This window comes from Panthera uncia, chromosome A2 (genome assembly GCF_023721935.1).
Source record: "Panthera uncia isolate 11264 chromosome A2, Puncia_PCG_1.0, whole genome shotgun sequence".
Classification (NCBI taxonomy): Eukaryota; Metazoa; Chordata; class Mammalia; order Carnivora; family Felidae; genus Panthera; species Panthera uncia.
In genome coordinates, this window is record NC_064816.1 from 3385903 (window position 1) to 3408272 (window position 22370).

The 22370-nt window shown below is 58.2% G+C and overlaps 1 protein-coding gene and 1 long non-coding RNA gene across 9 annotated transcripts in view; one reads left to right on the plus strand and one right to left on the minus strand.

Moving 5' to 3' along the window:
• Positions 1-4435: 4435 nt before the first annotated feature.
• KDM4B (lysine demethylase 4B) overlaps positions 4436-22370 on the plus strand; it is a 103745-nt gene continuing 85810 nt past the window's right edge. For 2 of the 8 annotated variants that reach the window (XM_049639649.1, XM_049639650.1), the window contains exons 1-2: positions 4444-6696; positions 10426-10523. In XM_049639649.1, coding sequence (XP_049495606.1) covers positions 6694-6696; positions 10426-10523 — 101 coding nt within the window. In that variant the 5' untranslated portion in view covers positions 4444-6693. Of the gene's footprint in view, positions 6697-10425; positions 10524-15776; positions 16256-21297; positions 21569-22370 lie in introns of those variants that run through there. The other 6 variants (XM_049639655.1, XM_049639647.1, XM_049639651.1 and 3 more) reach the window with 6 other exon arrangements.
• Positions 10521-13541, minus strand: LOC125928887 (uncharacterized). The gene is made up of 3 exons (XR_007459765.1): positions 12919-13541; positions 11674-12809; positions 10521-10907 (listed from the first exon to the last, which is right to left on the minus strand). It is a non-coding gene; the product is annotated as an uncharacterized LOC125928887 (long non-coding RNA).

Consider the following 22370-nt stretch of genomic DNA (forward strand, 5'->3'; position numbering starts at 1 on the left):
TCCCTCTCTCTCTCCCTCTCTCTCCCTCTCTCTCTCCCTCTCTCTCTGCACTTTCCCTGAGCTGTTTCAGAGAGATGCCCCTTTGCCTCGAAATGCTTCCGTGTTCAGTTCTTCCAGACAAGACAATCTGTCTTCCCGACAACTTGTCAAAATCAGGAAATTAATTCTCGAAATTCTCAAGAGAGAGTCTGGGATCCCACACCGTGTTCAGTTGTCAGACCGGTTTTGTTTCCTTTAACCTGGAACCGTTCCTGAGTGTGTTTGGAGTTCATGACTTTGACCTTTGGGAGAAGACAGGCTGGTTATCCTGTGGGATGTCCCTCCATGTGGGTTTGTCTGACGCCTCCTCCCCGTTACGTACTTTGGGCAGGAACATCCCAGAAGTGGCCTTCTGTCCTTCGCCGTACGTTGTATCCGGAGGCCCCTGGGGTCAGTTTGTTCCATGCCTGGTGATACTCGCCTCCATCTCTGGGGTGAGGAGGGATCTCTCTTCCAGTTCGCACTTAGTAAGTTTCTTGCGCGGAGATCGTCTGAGACCATGTGGACGCCTCTCCTCAGCGTCCACTGTCGGTCTCAGCGGCCCTCGTTGACTCTGGCCAAAGGAGGATCGATTCCATCATTCCTTTTGCATTCGTTGATTGGTTTTCCGCCGTGAGGACAAGCTGTCTCCTCTTCCCCGTGTGTTTGTTTATATCCGTGTGGACTCACGGATTCTTACCTGAATCAGTAGGTTACGATCCGGTGCCGTTGTTATGTTTCTGGTTGCCCCAGCGGTCCCAAATTTATCCAGGGGAAGAGCCCCTCGAGGTGGCTCGTTGTGTCCTCTGGGATGTCCTCACCGTTCCGTGTGTGCTTCCTAACTTTGGGACACGGTGGGTGTCCCAGGCCCGTCCTGTGCTCTCCCTGCCCCTCCTCTGGGGTCGACCACTTCTCCAGGGAGCCTTGTTCTTCTTGTGGACAGTGCCGTTTAGAAACCAAGACCTGGGTGTTTACTGTGCTCATTGTCAATGGGGTGTCTGTGCTTCTAGGCCCTCTCGTTGGCCAGAGCTGGGAATAATTACCCATGTGCGTGTATTGGCATTCCTATGATATGTACGTGTATATCACACACACGGACCTTTCTGCTTCTGGCATACGCACATATCCACGCCGGTGCCCGGGGGTTCACGTTGAGATTTCCAGGCCCAGTGCCCCGCCACAGGCTCCTTGCTGTCTTCTGCGTTCCTATGTTATAACCCCCTCTCTGTCAGCAAGAACTCGGCCTCATCACCAGCTGTAAAAGAAGCCTGTGGAGTAGAAGTTAATAATTTGTTGGATCTTTTATTTCCAAGGCATATGGTTGCAAAATTGTGGTTTTTTGAAAATGTTTATTTGTTTATTTTGAGAGGGAGAGAGAGAGAGCACGAGTGGGGAGGGTCAGAGAGAGAGAGGGAGAGAGAGAAAATCCCAAGCAGGCTCTTCACCGTCAGCACAGAGCCTGACGCGGGGCACGAACCCACGAACCGCGAGATTATGACCTGAGCTGAAGTCGGACACTTAACCCACTGAGCCACCCAGGCGCCCCTTAAATTTTTTTTTTTATGTTTATTTTTGAGAAAGAGAGAGAGAGAGAGACAGACAGACATAGTGCAAGCGAGGGAGGGGCAGAGAGAGAGGGAGACACAGAATCCGAAGCAGGCTCCGGGCTCCGAGCAGTCGGCACAGAGCCCGACGTGGGGCTCGAACCCACGAACCGCGAGATCGTGACCTGAGCCGAAACCAATAGTTGGACGTTTAACTGACTGAACCACCCAGGTGCCCCCCAAATTGTGTTTAAAAATGGCCTGGGTTAGTTCTTCCTTTTTTCTTTACTGTGGTTATCTTATTTACCTGAAATCTGGCTTGTTTTATTTGTTTCTGTGTGTATTTGTAGAGAATTCCTCCCCCTCCCCAACTCTTGTTGATTTCATTCATTCATGCACTCATTCATTCATCCAGGAGGCGGGACATTAGCAGGACTGTGCAGAAAGACGTCTGGAGACAGATGTCACCCCTCCTTGCAGGGAATGATCTCAGTCGTCTCCGGCTTATCCTTTCACTGCCCCTCAAAAGAGCAGACGTGTGTGTCGTCTCCTATCCCCACCTTTTTCACGTTAAGTGTGACATAGGAAACTTGAACTCCGCGCTTTTCACCGAAGGGCATATCCTGGAAGCCTCTTCACCTGGCCATGGCGACGTCCTCTTCTGCGCATCAGCCTCCCCTGTGTCTGGGCGTTTAGGTTGTTTCCAGTGTCTTACAGTTGTAAACGGCCCTGCAGCGAAAGCCCTGGCGTATAGGTACTTTTGTATTCGCGGGAGAGCATCTTCGGGGTGAATTTCTAGCAGCGAGATCGCGGGGCCAGAAGTGAAGCGTAGATGCGTTTCGTCAGCTTCTGCCCAGCTCGCTTCCAGCGGGTGGTGTGGGTTTACTCCCATCGGCCCTGTGGGATGACAGGTCTGGTCCCCCCAGCCTTACCAGCAGGATGTGCTGTGTGGTTTCAATTAGCATTTCGGGAATGATGAGGGAGGCTGAACAGTATTTAGTATGTCAGAGACCATTTTTACATCTTTTCCGTGAACTGCCTGTTCATACTTTTAACCCCTTTTTAAAATGTTTTAAATTTTTATTTATTTATTTTTAATGTTTGTTTATTTCTGAGACAGAGGGAGACAGAGCATGAGTGGGGGAGGGGCAGAGAGAGAGGGAGACACAGAATCCGAAGCAGGCTCCAGGCTCCGAGCTGTCGGCACAGAGCCCGACGTGAGTCTCGAACTCATAAACTGTGAGATCATGTCTGAGCCGAAGTCGGACGTTCAACCAGCTGAGCCACCCAGGTGTACCTTTTCCACCCCTTTTTAAATGGGATTTCTTGCTTTTCCTCCCTTGTAAAACTCTCATGTACATTAGGGAGGTTAGCCATGTGCCCTTTGTGGTATTTTTATAAATGTTTGTTCTGAGTTTCATCAGTTGTATTTTGACTTTTTATTTTTTTATTAAAAAAATTTTTTTTAATGTTTATTTATTTTTGAGAGAGAGAGACAGAGCGTGAGCAGGGGAGGGGCAGAGAGAGAGCGGGAGACACAGAATCGGAAGCAGGCTCCAGGCTCCCAGCTGTCAGCACAGAGCCTGACACGGGGCTCGAACTCACAAACCGCGAGATCATGACCTGAGCCAAAGTTGGACGCTTAACTGACTGAGTCCCTCAGGTGCCCCTTTTTAATTAAAAAAAAAAAATTTTTTTAATGTTTGTTTATTTTTGAGAGAGACAGAGATGAAATGTGAGTGGGTTAGGGGCACAGAGAGAGCATGCGTTTTGACTTTTTAATGGGGGGTTTTTTGTTTTTGTTTATTTGCCCTGAAGCAGTATGTGTGTTTTGAAATAATTTTTGATGTAGTAGAGTTTATGGGTCTTTCTTTTTCTATCGTGTCTGGATTTGGAGTCCTAATTGGAAAGCCTTTTCGGTGCTGAGTTGGAGGGGGACTCAGCGTGTTTTTTTCCAGCGCTCGTGTGGTCACCTGCTTTTCATGCAGACCCCTCATCCATTGGGATGTACGGTCTGACTGCCTTTTCCGAAAGGGCTGCCCAGTTGACCCAGCACCGTTGATTGAAAGTCCATCGTTACCCAGCGCTTCGAGATGTTACTCTTGTCTCCCTCCCTGATCTGTGGCCCCTAGCCGCCCGGAGGAGGTCACCGTTGAGAAAGACACGTACGAGCACGCTCGCTCCTTTCCAACATGTGAAGTGCGTGCCGTGGGTCCCGCAGAACAGGGCCGATCACCTCCAGGCATCTCACAGCGCGGGACACCAGGCCAGAAACTTCCCAGGCCCTGGCGCTCCCTCAGAAGTCTGTATTTAGCAACCCCCCCCCCCCCCAGGTGCCAAGATGTTGGCCACCTTTCATGCTCCAGACCCTGCAGAGGAGGGTCCTGTAGAGGCGTCTGGGCGGACGGGGAGGCCGTGTGTCCTGAACGTAAAGGCAGCTGGCTGGTAGGAGGTGGGCGTTTTCTAAAAAAGAGGTGTGGCCAGGTTCCCCTTCAGAGACACCCCGCGCGGCCACGGGGAGCACAGGTCGGTGAGGGTGTCTTGCCACCCCACGTGTTACCAGATCTGCCCGCTTTCCCCGAGGGAGCCTCTGTTTTCCTTTTTTTAAAGTTTATTTTGAGAGAGAGCGAGAGCGCATGGGAGAGGGGCAGAGAGAGAGGGAGAGAGAGAGAGTCCCAAGCAGGCTCGAGCCTGATTGTCAGCACAGAGCCTGACTCGGGGCTCGAACCCCAGACAGTGAGATCATGACCTGAGCCGAAATCAAGAGTTGGATGCTTTTTTTTTTTTTTTTTGGAAATAAATACTATTTTGTAAAAATGTTTATTTTTGAGAGAGAGAGCACAAGCAGGGAAGGGGCAGAGGGAAGTGGGGGCAGAGATCCAGCACTGACAGCAGAAAGCCCAATGTGGAGCTCGAACCCACAAATCATGAGATTATGACCTGAGCTGAAGTTGACGCTTAAAAACGACTGAGCCACCCAGGTGCCCCAGGCTGAGTGAGCCTGTAACAAGTGCCATTTGTAGAGGGCTTACAGTGTGCCAGGGATTCCTTTAAGTGCTTATGTCGGTTGCCTTATTTAAGCCCCCACAACTGCACGAGTAGGGCATTAACATGGTGACCCCACTTTACAGATGAGGAAACTGAGGCCCAGTTAGGAACTTGCCCCAGCTCACATGACTGGAGCTTGACCCAGGCCTCTGGAGCCTGTGGTTGTCCCCACGACACCACCATGCTCTCCAGGGAGAAAGTTCGTGAAAACAGAGGACATAGTGTGAAAAGTGTCATCATTTCAGGAACAGGCCCCGACTGCCCTGTTACCACTTTCTCTGGGGTTTTGGCCTCCTTTTTCCTCCCTTGCTCTGTGGCTGTGGTGTTGGTGTTGCATCTAGAAACCATTGCCTAATCCGTGGTCACAAAGATTAATTCATGTGTTGTCTTCTGAGCGTTTTATAGATTGAGCTCTTGCGTTTAGATCTAGGATCCATTTTGAGGTGAGTTTTGCATGTGGTGTGAGGTAGGGGTTCACCTTCATTCTTTCTCGCACGGGTGTCCAGTTGTTGAAAAGACTGTTCTTTCCTCTTCGAATGGTCTTGCAGCTCCTGGAAAATCAGCTGGCTTTACAAGTGCAGATTTATTTCCAGGGGCGGCTGGGTGGCTCAGTCGGTTGAGTGTCCGACTCCCGACGGCTCAGGTCATGATCTCGCGCTTTATGCGATCAAGCCCCCATCGGGCTCTGGGCTGACCGCCTGGAGCCTGCTTTGGATCCTCTGTCCCCCTCTCTCTCTGCCCCTCCCCTGCTCACGCTCGAGCGCTCTCTCTCTTTTGCACAAGAAATAAACAATTAAGACACAAGTGTGGATTTATTTCTGGACTGTCGATCTCTTGTGTCGATTTCTGTGTCCGTCCTCGTGCTGGTGCCACACTGTCTAGTTTACTGTAAGTTTTGTCATCCTGAGTCGTGTCTGCTGTTGGGGGTGGGCACCAAGGAAGGTAATGTGGTTCTTACGTCTCCACGTAACGAGACCAGACCCTTCTTCGTCGGGATCCACACAGCCTGGGGCGCCCGCCACGTCCCTGACTGAGCCCTCACGACGTTCCACAGTTGGGTTTCAGTGTCCCTCAGGATACGGAGGGTTTGGCGCGAGGCTGTGAGTAAGAGGGTCTTTGGCCAGTATGGGAAGATCGATGAGACGTGTCGCTTCCTGGCCTCTTGCAGACAGGAAGGATCTGAAACTTGGGTTCGGCAGGCTGGGTCTTCCGTGGGTCCCGAAACTAGATTGCACTGTGGCGTCAGCTTGCTTTTCTTCGCTTATCGGTCTGGATCTTTTTACAGCCGCTCTCTTCTATCAGCTAAAACCTGCTGTGCAGCGAGCTTCAGAGGACAGAGGTAAAGGTTGGCTTTTTTTTTTTTTTTTTTTGAGTTTTTATTTGGAAACAATTTTAGATGGATTGAAATGTTACAAAGACAGCCTCTGAGAGTTCTCGGGTACTTTTCAGCCACCTCCCCGCAGCTAGCATGGAACGTAAGTGCAGAGGAACCCAAACGACGCAGGCAGCGCAGAGCAAGAGTATTTACCAAACCACAGCCTTTATTTGGATTCCGCCAGCTGTCACACGCGTGTCCCCGTTCTGCCCCAGAGCCCCACCTGGGACCCTGTGTTGCGTTTAGCCATCACACCTCCGGCTCTTTGGGGCTGGGACCGTTTCCGTCTTTGCTGATCTCTTGTGACCTCGATGCTTTTGGAGAACGCTGGTCGGGGATCCTGCGGGACGTCCCTCAACTTGCCTCGTGCCCGGTGTTCTCTGGGGTTCGGATGCAGGTCACGCGGTGTGGGACGGGCTGAGCTCTCTCTGCCGCCAGCCGCTGTGTCTCTTTGCCGGTGGGTGACGTCAGCCCCCATCCCGCGGTTACGGTGGTGCCGCCGCCGGGGAGTGTGCGGGGAAAGGTGCCGCTTTTCCCTTCGGGACTTGGAGACTGTGCAGATGCCTTCTTTCCTCTCACACCTGTGCCCGTCCGTCGCAGCACCTGCTGGGCATCTCCCTGCGCTGGTTTTTCCTGTGACTCTGGCTGCTTCTCCATCTGTGAATTGGAATTCTTTGGTGGAAGAGGGCGGCCGCTTCCGCCTCATTTATGGTATGTTTTGAATTTTGCGCCAGTGAAGATTTAGGAGCATTTATTCTGTCCTGCGCGTTGTAAGTCCGGCACCGTCACCATTTTGTCGCCTCAGTTGCCCTTGGCTTTGGCCATCGGGCGCTCCTCGACTGGGGTCCTGTGTCCTTCCTTCGTGACCGCACCCTCTAGGGAGGGTTGCCTTCCTTCCTGCTCCTTCGAGGTGCTCGAGATGCTCTCTCGGCTCACCTTGTATATTTCCTGCCTCCGCCCCGGAATAGGACACCTCTCCACGTTGGAGAAGGGTATTTGAGAACGGTGAGCTGGGTGTCGGGGGGTGTCGGGGCCTCTCCTGTCAGTCGAGAGCTTGGAAATGGGAATCCGAACCCACGCGTGCCTCCGTGCGCGCCTGTGTTTATTTCTGTGTCCATCTGTCTGTGTATGTACGTTGTTCAGAAGGCCGGAGTTCATACTGATCTGACGACAGTGTGTTCAGGTCGGTGGACCTTCTGAGGCTTTGGGGGTCTCCCTGCCTTGTGAGGGGCACGAATAGCCCCTGTAGGCTTGGGTGGAGAGCAGGGGATGCCAGGCCCCTTTTGAGGGCCACCTGGGGCTTGTGGCCGTGGACGAGCAGGCAGAGTTGGGCGTCCGGTCCTCCTGGTCAGGTAGCTGAATGAGTAGGTGAGGGCTCCCTTCCCATCTGGCCCGGAGGCTGCCCAGTCAGCGCTCTGCCTCTCAAAACCCGGGCCCAGCTCCAGGGCACGAATGGGCAGTGTGGTCTGGTGTGGGCCAGCCCTCCAGACCTTCCCTGAGGGTCAGCCCTGGACAGCTGAGAGCTGGTAGGACCAGGGGACTCAGGGGTTCCTTACCCAGCCAAGGAGGGGGTTCCCCAGAGAGGCCACCAGGTGGTGGCAGTCCCTAATGCCTCAGCCTTGAGGTGCAGCTGGCTCTTTCCCTGTTTCCTGCTGCTTCCTGGCCCCGCCTGCCTGCCCTTTGCGGGGGGTGGGGGGTGGGGGGTGGCGTGAATCGAACACCACCCAGCCTGCTGCTTCAACCTCTGCGTGCCCGCGGTCAGAGTAGCAGCCTCTTCCAGTGGTCAGATTGTGCCTTTTTAAAGGAGGGATGGTCAGACGGTGCCTTTTACGGACATCGATGTCTGATGTCTCAGGTCGCCACTGCAGGCTCTTACCTTGTTGCAACCGGACTCCCCTCCCGGGTTCTATTCTTAGCGCCCCAGATTTCCCGGGGCCCACAGTGAGGTCAGCGGCTGGGCCGGGCCAGCCCGGGCCACAGGAAGCATCAAACCCAGCCTGCCTTCCCCGGGCCTTTCTGTTTTGTTTTTCTTTAAAAACGTTACTTAGACTTTATTTTTTTAAAGCATCTTGCTGGGACAGAGAAATTGAGAGTGCTCCCTGCACCCCACACGGTCTCCCCACTGGGACCTCCTCTCAGGCTGGAGCATTTGTTGCAGTTAATGAACCAATGTTGATACATTCTTAGTAAGTAAAGGCCGCACTCTGTTCAGCTCCATGCTCCGTGACGGTTTCGAGAGGCCCGGGCAGGGGTTTTCTAGAAGGCCCTTCCTTGGGTGCGTCTGCGGCTTTTCTCATGGTGAGACTGGGGCGATGGGTTTAGGGAGGAGGACCCCCCGAGTGAAGCGCCCTCCCCCTGACACCACCCCGGGGGTGCGTGCTGTCACCGCGGTGTTGGCCTTGGTCCCCCGGCTGAGGTGGGCCCTCCGGTGTCTCCACTGTAAGCTCACTCTGTTCCCTGTTCCCATGCTGTCCTGTTTGGGAGGCTGTCACTGTGCCCAGCCCACGCTTCAGGGCCCTGAGGCCAGGCTCTGGCATCCCAGCACCTCCAGGGTGGCTGCTGGCCAGCCGTGCGGGGGTGGGGGGGGTGGGGGGGGGGAGGGGACGCGGCCCCCGAAGGAGCAGTGGAGGCGGGTGGGCCTGGCCCCTTGGTCACTGTGGACATGGGTCAAGGTGGACAGAGGCTGTCTTTGGGCTGTGGCCACAGAACTGGGGCCTGACCCCGGCCTCCCAGCTCGGGGGTCAGTGCCGTTGTCCCCCGGAGCAGGAGGGTAGTGGGACCCATGGTCTTGGTGGCCCGGCAGCGCTGGTTCTGTCCAGCTGAGAACCACGGGCCCTGGTGGTCTCTGCCTTTCAGACCACGTGCTGGTGGGTGTGGCCCATGCCCAGCGTGGGAACAGCCCGTGCAGAGACCGTCACGAGCGAGGAGGGAGACACGTGATCCCCTCGACACAGGAGCAAAAAAGCCCGAGGCCAGCAGCTCGCGGCCTAGAGCCCGCTCGGTCAGTGGAAGTGAAGAGATCTCTCCACGCCCCTGAAATGCGGGAAATGCGCACAGAAGCCACCGTGTGGGTGTCCCTGTGCCGCTGTAACGGGGAACCACGCTCAGTGACTGAAAACCGCGCACACCGATGCCCCCGATCGGGAGGCCAGGACGCCGGCATGGGTCTCACGGGGCTGCCGCCGAGGCGTGGGCAGGGCCGGCTCCGTCCGGTGGCTCCGGCGGGAGTCCGTTCTTTGCCTGTGCGGCTTCGAGGGGCACCACCTTCCTCCTTCCCAGTGTGACGGTGCGGCCTCTGCTCCTGTTGTCGCGTCGCCTTCTCTGACCCTCCTGCTCCGCCCGTGACCCAGGGTCATCTTCCCTCCTGAAGGTCCTTAACCTGCAGAGTCCCCTCTGCTGCGGAAGGGAGTGCGGCCTCAGGTTGCAGGGATGAGGGCTTGAGGGCGTGGACATCCCCGGGGGCTGGGCTCTGCCAGCCACACCTCCAGGGAGGGGTCCTCAGACTTGAGCCTTGCCTCCGGCAGGTGCTAGCGGGGCTGTGGAGGGGGAGGCAGCAGCTGCGGGGGGGGGGGGGGGGGGGGGGGGGGGGGGGGGGGGGGGCGGGGGGGGGGGGGGGGGCCGCAGGCGCAGGCCGGGGAGGCCTCGGGAGTTTATTTACCTTGCCCAGAAGAGGGGTGCAGCCCGAGGTCGGGCAGTCCCACAGCTTGACGCTTTCAACCCGGGGGTCTGACCTGGGAAGAGACCCTGTGATCTGTTTAATGGGGTCGTGCTCAGGAATTTAAAAAACCCGACAAAAATAAGAGAAAACGTGGGAGCATCCGGGAGAGCTGATAGCCCGGGTTGTCCAAGGTGCCGGGGCTACACCGAAGGTTGGGAGTCTTGTCCTGTGTCCACTCCATGGTGTTGGGGTGTCTCTGTGCCCAGCGGTGCATTCACTGGCTCGGACCCTGCCCTCCGTGGGATCTTGGCCCTGTACAGCCCCTGCCCTGTCCTCTGCCTGTGCTCTCCGCCTGCCGGGGGTGTCATCGGGGGTCGCCAGACATACGTGTTGTCCCTGTGACTCTCCTCCTTGGAGGGGTGCCTTTCTGACTGGGGGGCTTTGGAGGAGGCAGAACTTCTCACAAACCTCTGAGGAGCTGCCGGAACCTTAAGGTTTCCAGAAGCTCCTTTGGTTTGATTTGATTATCTCATGGAGCCCTCGCTTCCTCAGCTACTGATTTTTAGGGGCTGAGCCTAAAACGGGCAGTTGCTGCAGGACTTCAATGGGGAAAGCGCTTATAGCTATGATTTTACTGTTCTTGCAAATTGGCAAGGATTTGGAAATGTCCGGGTAAAGGCAGTATCCTTGGGCTACACGCAGCTGTTAGGAGTAGAGTCTGGAATTGAGATTTAGGCACGCAATCCGTTTAGCTCATCGTGCTTTTATTTTGTGCACCGTAGGAACCATCACCCTTGCCGGGACCTGATAGAAACCCCTGCCAGCTACGGGGCGCCTGTCCTCCGCGGCCTTGGCTCTCCAGTACGACCGGGACTCTGAAGTAAGTGCTCAGGCCCCAGGCCCGGGTGGCCACAGGAGAGCGAGGCACTGAAGGCCGCGGCTCCCCCCGGGGCAGCCCGTCAGGCCCGCACGCACGCTGCTGGGAGAAGGCGGCTGCTGTTGGGCCCTGAGTTCAGGGGTGTCCGGGGCCCGGGAGCCTTTGCACAGAGGAGCCCAGAACCCTCGGGGTGGCTCTGGTGGCCGCTCCTCCTCTAGTGCGGCGCTCCCGTTCGCGCTCCCGTCCTTCGGCGTCGGAGTGACAGTGCTGCGCCTCGCCATGGCGCATTTCGGGGGACGCGGGCATCGCCCCGCTTGAGCTGCCCCATCTGCGTCGTGTGGATCAGGACCTGGCTCATCCAGGGGCACGTTCACCCGAAAGCACGCCCTGCAGGAAATGGTGACCAGTCACAGTGGAGAAGTGGGGGGGGGGGGGGGCTCTAAAAATGGAGAATTACTTTAAAATACCTTTTTTTAAATGTTTATTTATTTATTTTTTTTGGCGGGGGGGAAGGACAGAGAGAAAAGGAGAGAGAGAATCTGTGCTGTCCGTGCAGAGCCCGACGTGGGGCTCAAACTCCCCAACCGCGAGATCACGCCCTGAGCTGAAATCGAGAGTCGGGCGCCTAACTGACCGAGCCACGCGGGTGCCCCCTAAAATGCCGTTTTTAGAAAAAACTGTTTCTTTATTTATTTTGAGAGAGAGTGTGCACATACCTACATGTGCGAGAGACAGAGGGAGGGAGAGAATCCCAAGCGGGCTCCTCACTGTCAGCACAGAGCCTGACATGGGGCTCGATCCCACAAACTGTGAGCTCGTGAGCTGAACCGACATCAACGGTCAGATGCCTAACGACGGAGCTACCCAGGTGCCCCTTTAAAATACTTTTGGGCTCTTTTATACCTAGGTGGCTCCGTCGGTTACCTGTCCAATATCGACACAGGTCACGATCTCGCCGTTTGTGGGTTCGAGCCCCACCTCGGGCTCTGTGCCGACAGCCCGGAGCCTGGAGCCTGCTTCCGATTCTGTGTCTCCCTCTCTCTCTGCCCCTCCCCCACTCACACTCTCGGTCTGTCTGTCTGTCTCTCTCCTCCCCCTCTCTCAAAAAACACATAAACATTAAAAAATTACGAATACAATACGATAAAAATACCTCGAAAAGAATCGCATTGCCCAGCTGCTGCGGGTGTTCACTCCGGGCATTCTGCCTCCTCCTGTACTTTCCTAATAAACCCGGGACAGAGGGTTTTAAAGAGGTGGCCTCAGATGGTGGGCCAATGGTGGGCTCGTAAGAGATCGAACAACCTCATCACCTCCCGGCTCACATCTACAGAGCGTGTGTGGCCTGTGAGGGGTGACCGGCGGCAGGGGGTTGGCCAGTGTGGGGCGAACAGCCCTGTGTGCTCCTGGCCATCCCACGGTGGCTTTCCCTGGTGCCCCGAGAATGGCTACCTCGTGTTCAGTGTTGGGCTCCAAGGCCGTGTAGCTAATTGGGCCAAGCGTGGGCCGGAGTGTGGCTTTTTCTGCTCTGTCGTGATTTGGGAAATCAGGGAGGTGGGCAGTGGAACTCAGGTCCCCTGTAGGAGAGGTGAAGAAAAGGTTTTGTTGCTTAAGGGGTAGGCTTCAGGCATCTGGGGGTGGGGTCAGCTAACTGGTCGGTGGACCGATCTGGCCCCCCTGCCTGTTTTTGCAAGTAAAGTTTTATCGGCACACAGAGTGCGGCGTGCCTGGACAGATCGCCTCTGTCGGCTCGAGCCTGAGAATAGAGAGTCGAGCTCGAGAATGTAGGTGGGAATATTTACCGTGTGATCCTGTACAGAAAAGGTGTGTCGGCCTTGGTCTGGGTTAGTTTGTCGCTTGCCGGGGCCCGGTGGGCCAGGCCTTCGTGGACGGGTTCGGAAACGATCTGCTCTGTGTCTCCGAAGGCGTTGCTTTTACCTTTAAAGCTTGTGCTTTGTCGGAAGACGGCCAGATCTCCAAAACGTGGCCATCTCTTTGTACCCAGCTCAGTGTGGCATGTTCTGTGTGCGTACCTCGTTCCGTGCGGTTAGATTAACCTTCAGTGGTCCCTCGCTGCGGTCATCCTGACCTGCCCTCTCCCTTGGTCAGCCCATTTTGTAGCTTCATGAAGAAACTGAGCGCCACGACTGAAAAGGGCCTCTGGCGGAGGGGGAGACATGAACTTAGACTCCTGGTTCCTTCTTCCAAAAGGCCTGGGGCGTTCAGGGAGATTAGAATCCTTGAGAGAAAGCAGACCGGTTCCCTGTGGTCTGGCAGGTCCATTCGTCCCTAGGGAGACGGAATTCGCATACCATAACAGTCACCCTTTAAAGTGTACGATACGGTGATTTTTATTTAAATTTTTAAATTTTAGTATATATTTTAAAATGTTACTTACTTTTGAGAGAGAGCACAAGTGGGGGAGTGGCTGAGAGAAGGGGCGACTCAGAGTCCGAAGCAGGCTCCAGGCTCCGAGCCGTCAGCACAGAGCCTGACGCGGGGCTCGAACCCATGAGGCCTGAGATCGTGACCTGAGCAGAAGTCAGACACTTAACCGCCTGAGCCACCCAGGCGCCCAAGTACAGTGATTTTTTAGTATGTATGCAGAGCTATGCAACCATCTGATTCTAGGGCGTTTTATCCCCCCAGAAAGAAACTCCTCCTATAACGTAAACCTGTATGTGAAGCAGTCACTGTCCCTCCCCCTCCCCCGGCCCCCACCAGCCCCCTTCCTGTCCCCGGATGGGCCCGTTCTGGACGTCTCACCCACGCGGACTCACACCCCGCGTGGCCTCTCGTGTCTGGTTCCCTCCCTGAGCGTCGCGTGTTCGGGGTCCGTCCTTGGGGCAGCGGGGGTGGGCGCCTCGCTCCGGCTCCTGGCTGATCGCGTCCCCACGCGTGGGGGACACACCGTGTGTAGCTGTTCATCAGTCGACGGGTATTTTGGTTCTTTCCCCTTTGGGGGTGTGACGAACGATGCTGCTGTGAACGTTCACTACAGGATTCTGTGCCGACGTGTGTTTTGTTCTTCTTGGGTGGACACCGGCCGTGGGGTTGCTGGGTCACGTGGTCCCAGCCCTTGCGTCACCTTTTCAGTTACTGCCACGCTGCGTTCCACAGTGGCCGTGCCACTTCCCCTCCCCCCCCCCCCCCCCAGCCGTGCGCGAGAGCTCCTCTCGGGACAGCCGCCGCCGTACCCGGGCCCGCTAGCGCCACCGTGAACTTGCAGGCTGAGGTTGTCGGCGGGGGTCGCCTGCACGGCCCCCGCCGCTGGCTGTCCCTGGGGATCTTAACCCTGCGGCGTAAGGGCGGCTCTTCCTGCTCCGTGGCCCGGGCCGCTGTCCACGTCTGCTTAGGTTCGGGGACGACAGGGCCTGCGGACCACGGTTGGTAGCCCGGTCCCGTTTCCGACGTTCTAGAAACTGTGCTCCTGTCTGGGTGAACGTAGGCGGATGTGCTGGTCTTCCCGAGATGTGCCCCACAGCAGAAAGCGCCCAGGTTGGAGGGACGCGGGGACTGTTTCTTTCTTTGCACGATGGACTTTTCACATGGCACCTGAGTGGCCTGAGTGGTGCCTCCCGAAGGCGCACACGGCCCGCTCGCGGGAGCCTGGCAGTGTGTGTGCTCCCCCGCGTGGTAAGAGGGACTTGCTTGGCACACGGGGTTACCTGAGGCCCCCGAGATGGGAGATGTTACTGGATTATATGGGGTCTCGGTGCCAACACAAGGGTCGTTGTACGAGGGGGGCCGGAGGGCCGGAGGCAGAGCCGTGGGCAGACCCCGTGCCGCTGGCTGTGAGGGCGGAGGACGGGCCGCCGGCCAGGGATGCGCTGCCCCTGGAAGCCGGAAAAGGCAGGGGACTCCAGAGGGGACGGCCCGGCCTCCTGGCGTCCTGCCTCTGGGAGGCGCTCTGCCTGCTCGGTCCCCTTCTGTCTCCGTGGCCATCTCGGACGGGCCGGTTCTGTGGCACCGAGGCCGATCGAGTCTGGCATCCTCTGTGGAGTCCGTGTCGTCCCGGGCTGTGCCCGGCACTTCCGCCCGCTGTCCGCCCTGGTCAGCCGTCCTCCTGGGCCCCGTGCTCCCGCCGGCCAGTGCTCTCCCGCTGCTTGGAGGCCCGCACGCAGAGCCCTCCCCACGTGTGGTGCCGTGGGCCCGAGGGCAAGGCAGGGTGAGGGTTCTGTGACACGGGGGTCGGCCGGGTCCCCAGCTTGCGGGCTCTGTGAGGTCGGGGATCGTGCCCGTGCCTCGCGGAGAACCTGGGGCCTAGTTGATGCTCCCCGAGGAGGAGGAGGAGGATGTGGAGGACTTTCTGGTCTCTCTTCCTTGCCGGACCCTGACCACACACACAGGCACCTGGCCCTCTCTGCAGCCGCTTGTGGGACACAGTGACACAGCACCGGGCCCACACGGGGGACCAGATGAGGTTGAGGGGGCTCTTGTGTCACCTCTGCGGTAAGTTCCCCCTCGAGTCCTGGTGACGCAGAGGCCCCTCCTGGGGCGCGATCGCGCTCCAGGGCCTGACTGCCGTCGCCCCCTTTCGGGAGCTGTCCTGTGCCAGCAGGAGCCTTGCCGAGGTGGGGGCAGGCTGGCTGGGGGTCACTGGGCGTTTCATCCGATGGCCAGACCTCCTGGCCCGGAGCCTGGCAGGAGCAGGTAGAGGTGAGCGGTTGGGGGGAGAGAGGCCCCGTTGGGGCAGGGGATGGGCCTCCCCGAGAAGGACTGGGGTTCCCAGGGAACTTTCAGACATCATGTTCATGGAGCCCCAGCTACTTCCCAAGACAAGGGTAGTTAAGTATTTCTCAAGGTTGTATTTCCTCACAGTTAACCTTCATCGTAAGGTCACATTTGCTCAGAGGACATACTTTCGGGCATGTTACATATCAAAACCTCAGAGGTGCAGATTCCCCCCATCCACATCCTGGAAAACGTCCGCCATCCGGCCTCATGATCCGTTGGGGTCAGTCTCTGAGCCCTTCAGTCAGAAAACCTGAGGCTGCGTCCTGGGCCGGAGCAATCCTCTCCCCTCTGGTTCCGGTTTGCGGATTGCGCGCTGGCTGTGGGGGCCCCACCCCTCAGGTGTTTGTTCCCAGTCTGCGGGGAGGCTTCCGGGGCTCAGTGCGCCCCTCTATCAGGATCCAGGGGGCTTCTGTCCTGGGGCTGGATCCAGATGTGGGACAGCCTTCTGCTCCTGACCAGGTGGCAGCTGGGGCAGAGCGGGGGCGGGGGGGGGTGGGGCGCCAGGCCGTGTAGGGCCCGTGGTGGCCGAGGACTCCTCGGGGTCGGCCGGTGTCTCCCCCCACAGCTCACGAGTCCCTGAGTTTAAAGACCCCCGGGTGGGGTGCCAGGCCTTCTCCGGGCCCAGGTGACCGTGACTCAGAGAATGGCCCCGACCCAAACAGGCAGCCCCGGGCAGCCCCGCCCAACGTCGCCCTCTTGCGACACATCCCTGGGCTGACGAAGCTTGTTCCTCTTCCGGGTGTGGGGAGGAGATACCTGGGGTTGCCCCCGACAGCCGGGCGCTGCCCTTAAAATACTGCGATCATTGGTCCCGGGTGGCCGGGAGGGCATCAGGCCAGGAAGGCCCGCGGCATGCGGGGAAAGACGTTAATAACTTGACGGAGATAAACTTCATGTACTCGGAATTCGCCCATGGGAGCGTGTGTCCCCACGATGGTCGGCATAGGTGCCTCTCTGCTCTGGGCCTCGCAGTGAGGACACTCTCCTTTCTGTGACAGGTCAGGCGGGTCGCAGCCAGGGAACCCACCAGGAGGCTCGGGGCCGCCCTTCCTGTTAGGGGAAAGAACCCAGTGCACAGCCCAGCTGCCTGTGGCTTCAGGGTGTCGCCCTGCCTCTGCACAGGTGGCGGGGCCTGGCTCGGGTCTGGGGGGACCCCCGGGACGGGAGGCGGGCGCCCCCTGCCTGCTGAGCGTGCGGCCAGAGGTCGGGCTGCGCTTGGAGGGGCGGAGGGGACGGGGGTTCCAGGGTGCCCCTCCTGTGAGGCGGCCGTGGCTCCCACAGCCCAGGGAGCCTCACGGGGGGTGGGGGTGTCACACGAGTGGAAATCCTGAGGGATTCGCGGTGACTTGATTCTCTCCCACGCCTGGGAGGCCACACTTCTGGGTGAGTCTCACAGGCAGAAATCAAGGCGTCGGCAGGTGGCTCCTTCTGGAGACGTCAGGGCAGAAGTGATTCTCTTTCCTGTTTTTTAAAAACTTATTTTAACGTATTTTAATTAATTAATTAATTAATTTTTAAGGGAACGATTCTTTTTTTTTTCTTTTTTTAACGAAAATACTTGCTGTCAAATTGCTTTCCATACAGCGACACCCAGGGCTCATCCCAACGGGTGCCCGCCTCCGTGCCCACCACCCACTTTCCCCTCCCCCCACCCCCATCAACCCTCGGTTCTCTGTATTTAAGAGTCTCTTACGGTTTGCCTCCCTCCCTCTCTGTTTGTACCTATTTTTTCCCCCCCCCCCCCCCCATGGTCTTCTGTCAAGTTTCTCAAGATCCACATAGGAGTGAAAACATACGGTATCTGTCCTTTCCGGACCGACTTATCTCACTCAGCATAATACCCTCCGGTTCCATCCACGTTGCTGCAAATGGCCGGATTTCATTCTTTCTCATTTGCCAAGTCGTATTCCGTTGTATCTGTAAACCACATCTTCTTTATCCGTTCGTCAGTTGATGGACATTTAGGCTCTTTGCATAATCTGGCTATTGTTGAAAGCGCTGCTATAAACTTTAATTTTTCTTAAGATTATTTATTTTTGAGAGAGAGAGGGAGAGACAGAGTATGAGCAGGGGAGGGGCAGAGAGAGAGGGAGACACAGAATCCGAGGCAGGCTCCGGGCTCCGAGCTGTCAGCACAGGGCCCAACGTGGGGCTTGAACTCAGGGACTGTGAGATCATGACCTGAGCCGAAGTCGGACGCTTAACCCACTGAGCCACGCAGACACCCACCCCCCCCCCCCCCCCCCCCCCCCCCCGGGAAGTGATCTTGATCTTGTTCAGCTTCAGAGGACTGGGTGCTTTCCCTGGCACGGGCCCTTCTTTGGATCCATGCAGCCTCTGCCCCTGCATTGTCTCTTCTCTCATGAGGATCCAGGATCATCCCCAGGTCAGGCTCTGTAGTGTCCCTTTTGTGGTGGAAGGGGCCACAGTCCTGGGTCCCGGGGACTAGGACGTGGCCGTCTGGGGGGTATTCTGCTGCCCACCACAATCTTACCCACACCTCTCCCACCTGCCCCCCCACCCCACCTTCTGCCGGCCGGGCCGGTGGTCTTCCCTGCCCTTGGCTCCTCCTTCCCCACCCTTGCCTCTGCCCTTGAAATCATCCAGCCCCCTTGACTCTACTGTTGTCCCTGGCTCTGCCTTGTCTGCCGGCTTCCACACTGGCCCCCTGCAGCCGGGCCTGACTGTAGTGTCTGTCGGGCCCAGGACGAAGTGAGACCCTTAGGCCTCTCGGTCTAAAATGGAAGAACTTCGGGCACTTGGGTGGCTCAGTCAGTTAAGCGTCTGACTCTCGATCTCAGCTCGGGTCACCATCTCACCGTTTATGAGTTCGAGCCCCACGTCGGGCTGATGGTGGCAGGGCCGGCTTGGGATTCTCTCTCTTCCTCTCTCTCTCTGACCCTGCCCTGCTCTCTCTCTCTCTCTCTCTCAATAAGTAAACTTTAAAAAAATGTAAAATGGAATAATTTCAAGTGGGCAACGGCCGAGTGTTAAACCCGGGCCAGGGGTGACTGCCTGGGTCTTGAGCCCATGAGGCCGGCCTTGGCTGTAGTCCATTTCCCACCGCCAGAGAGGGCTTTCTCAGGATGTTAATGGGGTCTTTAACCCCTTAGTGCCCTTGCCCTAAACTCCCAGGGGCTTCCCGGTCAACCCAGTATAGCACGCGCCCCGTCACGTGGCCCTCCCGGCTCGCCGTCCACTCACCTTTTCCCCGCCATCGCCAAGATTCTTCCCTCTGCCTGGAATTTTCTCTCGCCCCTGACCTCCGTGTGATTTGCACCCTGACCGAATTGGACATTGGGTTTTGGCCAAACAGACCCCCGCCTCCCGGTGCTGTCCTGTCACACGCTGGCTTTGTCTTCGGAGTCCTCGCTCACCACTCTGTGCTGTTGTCTGTCTGTCCCCGACTCGGCCACTTCCAGCTCCAGGACCTAAAACCACCTGTTCCCCGGTCGGCCAAGGGGGATGCCCGGCGCCCGGGCCCCAGCGGCAGGCGGGCGGTCCCGGGCCGTGTCCGTGGGGGCCGTACAGAGTGAGTGGAGACATGCCAGCTTCGTGCCCTTGGAGCCGATGAGCGTGAGAAGTTTTGCGTGGTTTTGTAAGCATGGAAGGGAAAGATCCCCTCCCTGCCCCGTGTCCCCCAGAGGAACGGCCTTCCGCGTCCCGGCACGGGAGACCGGGACAAGGGGGTCCCCATCGAAGGGCGTGCCCGGCCGCGGCCCAGGCCAGCAAGGCAGGTGTGTGAGCCCTGACGGGAAACAGCGTGAGAAGGGCCCGGCGGGCAGCGAGCGGTCGCGCTCGCCACGCCCGTTTGATTTTAACAAAGCCTCTTGAAGTGTCACCGACATCATGACCGCACCCCCAGACGAACCGCTGTTCCCTCATGCCGCCTGACATCCAGCCCTTGTCCGGATTTCCGCACTGGTCCCCGGATGTCTTCCCGAAGCCTGCCTCCTCCGTCACGGCACGCCGACGTCTCTGAGCCCGTTGCAGTGGTTTGTCCAGGGGCAGAACTTTCCTCCCCTTTCCTTCTTGCCACCCTCCGCTCGCCTCTACTTTATTTTTAGTGGGGGGTAGTAACAGCCTTATTGAGCCGTAATTCACACATAAAGGGCACCCACTTAGAGCATACAGTTCCATGGTTTCTACCGTATTCACAGAGTTGTGTGACCATCACCACGCCACAATAATTCCAGAACGTTCCGTCGCCCCAGAAGAGAAGCCCCATCCCCATCAACAGTCACCCCACCCCCTCCACGGGCCCCCGAAACCCATTAATCTGCTCCCTGTCCGTGGAGGAGCCTGTTCTGGACGTTTCACGCACGTGGACCCACACCCCGCGTGGCCTCTCGTGTCCGGTTCCCTCCCTGAGCGTCATGTGTTCGGGGTCCGTCCGCGGAGCACTGGGTGTCGGCGCGTCGCTCCTGCTCGCGGCCGAGGGACGTGCTGTGCGCGGTGGACACGTTGTGCGTATCTGTGCAACGGTCAGCGGACACTTGTGTGGTTCCCACCTTCTGGCCGTTGTGAGTAGCGCTGCTCCGAACACGGGTGTGTGAGTTTTTGCGTGGACACACGTTTTCCCGTCCCCTGGGCGTACGTCTACGAGCAGAATTGCTGGGTCACCTGGGAAATTCTGCGTGTCACTTGCTGAGGAACCGCCGGACTTTTCCACGGTGGCTGCCCCGCTTTCCGTCCCCGCCAGCCGTGTGTCGGAGTTCTGCTTTGCCCACCCCCTTGCCAACACTTGTCATCGTCCGTCCTTTTTCTCACGGCCGTCCTGGTGGGGGGGTAGCATCCTCGCTGAGGTTTCGCTCTACGTTTCGTGCTAATCATGCTGAGCAGCGTTTCATGGGATCGTTGGCCGTGCGTGCGTTTTCTTTGAAGAAATGTCCTTTGTGCGCTTTTTTACTGGGCTCTGTCTTTTTCTTATTACATCGTCAGCGTGCCTGCTTTTCGGCTTGGCGCCGACTTGTAAAGAGTCCACCGCTCTTTCTGGACCGTTCTGCAAGTTCCCTCAGGGTGGTCCTTCCCCCCACCCCCCCCCCCCCCCCCCCGTCCCATGTTTCCAATAAACTGGAAGGTTGGCCCAGGGCTGCTGTTCGGTGAGATTCCTTTTCCGTTTCGTAAGTACGTACACGTATGATTTTTATTTGCCTGCCTTCAAAGAACGTGTCAAGGGTATGGAGGGTTGGGATTAGAGACCGTTTTAATTTTCCTCTTTCTGTTTACCTACTCAAAACCTTCATTTCGAAAGGCACAAATAAGACAGAAGAAAAGTCACACAGAATCCACCGCCGAGCTGAATCGAGAGGACGGCGGTGGTTGGAGTAGAGCGTGCCGAAAACCCGCCTGCCGTCTTGCCATCCGCTTTTTCCGCCTCCCGGACGGGAAGCTCATCTCCGCATCGTGATTTCCGAAGCGCGAGGGAGCTCGTGCGGGCAGGACCCGAGGCGGCCCCCGCTCCGCCCGGGGCAGGCCGGTCGCGGCGAGATGGCGGGCATACCGCCCGGTGTCCTCTCCCACCGTCGGGGCCGGCTGGCGGACGGGGCCGGAGGCGGCCTCCGCTGGAGGGGACACAGCTGGTGGTGACCGGTGCGCCCACCCCCGCAGGCCACTCGTGAGCTGGCCCGGCAGGAAGACGAGCTGCCGGCCAGCACCGGCCAAGCCACCAGCGGGAGCTGTCGGGTGTGGGGACCCGGGCCCTGCCACCTACCTGCGTGTGGCCTCGGTGAACGACGAAAAACGAGTTTAGTGTGTGGAGCGATGGGTCACCCACGTCCGTCACGAACGGCAGGGCTGGGGACCATTGGGTGCTAATGTGGCCGCTGGCAGCCAGCCTGGGCACTGTCCACGGCGGGCTGGGGGCTCAGGACCCACAGCCGTGGCCGGGTGGTCGTGTCCAGCGGGGGGCGGGGTCGCTCATCCCTACAAGCTGGGTGGTCAGCGGGATCCCCAGGGACTCACCGCGCCACGCGGTGGGGGTGGCAGGGCGTGGGGTGAGGGGGTGGCAGGGTGGTGGGAGACGGGTGGGGGGCGGCAGGGTAGGGGGTGGCCTGTGGGCTGAGGGCAGACAAAGGCCCACGAGCCTCAGCTGCAGCCTGTCCTCGTGGTGTTAGAGCTGGTGTCTCGGCTGAGGTCCCCGCACAGGGCGGTCTCCTCAGTCTCCCGTTCTGCGGCTCCCTGCAAAGCTCAGTCCGTGCCGACGTTCCAAGAGGGTCCAGTCAGGGTCTCCCCAACCCCCGCCCCGGGGCCATGGGCTCCCGCAGGACAGACACAACCTGTGCTTCTGTGCAGCAACAGAAGTTGTAAGTGTAAGCGAGCCCTGCACCGTGACCTCTGGGCTGGAGGGGAGAGGGCGGGGGGTTGGGTGGGGATTTGGGTCCCAGGCCCTGGCTGCGGGCGACGGGGCTGGGTTGGGGTCGCGTGCCGCTCAGTCCCGTGCTGCTCAGTCCCCGGGATGGGGCTGGTCAGGGCTCCAGGGGGCGGTCTCCTGGGCGGGCAGCCCGGCTGTGGCCAGAACCTATAGCTGCCCTGGAGGAAGGTTGGCGACAATCCTTCTCCCTTTATACAGCCGCGTTTTCATGGTGGTTCCCTGTGATCCCACCCAGGACGGCTGTCACCTATTGTCACAGGTGTCTGTGGCCTGCCATGCACACTTCAGCTTTGTGGCCGCCCCTCAGGGAAAAGCTTTGGACCTTGCTATGCACACCGGGTGACAGTGATGACCTCCGTTCCCCCCCCCCCCCCCCCGCCCGGCACGTGACAGGACCCTCAGGGGCCTGGAAGGGGTGCTCAGGGCCCCAGAACCTGCCCAGCCGGTTCCGATGGCCGAGCAGAGATTCCTGGGCTCGTGCTGCCCTCTAGTGCCTGCGGAGGGGAGTGCCTTTGGGGAGGCTGCGTCGCGTCCTTCCAGGACCTGGCGGCTTCCTGCCCCTCTTTTTCATTGCCCCCCTTACGTGGGGGGTCTGGCTAATTGCTTTCCAAGTTCTCAGGTCTGTGTGCACTTGGGTTCCGACCTTTCTCAGATCCTGGAGGGAGGCTGGTCTTTGTCCCTCGAGTTTGGAGAACTTAATCTGACAATAGGGACCCTTCCCCAGAGCCTGTCACCAAGCC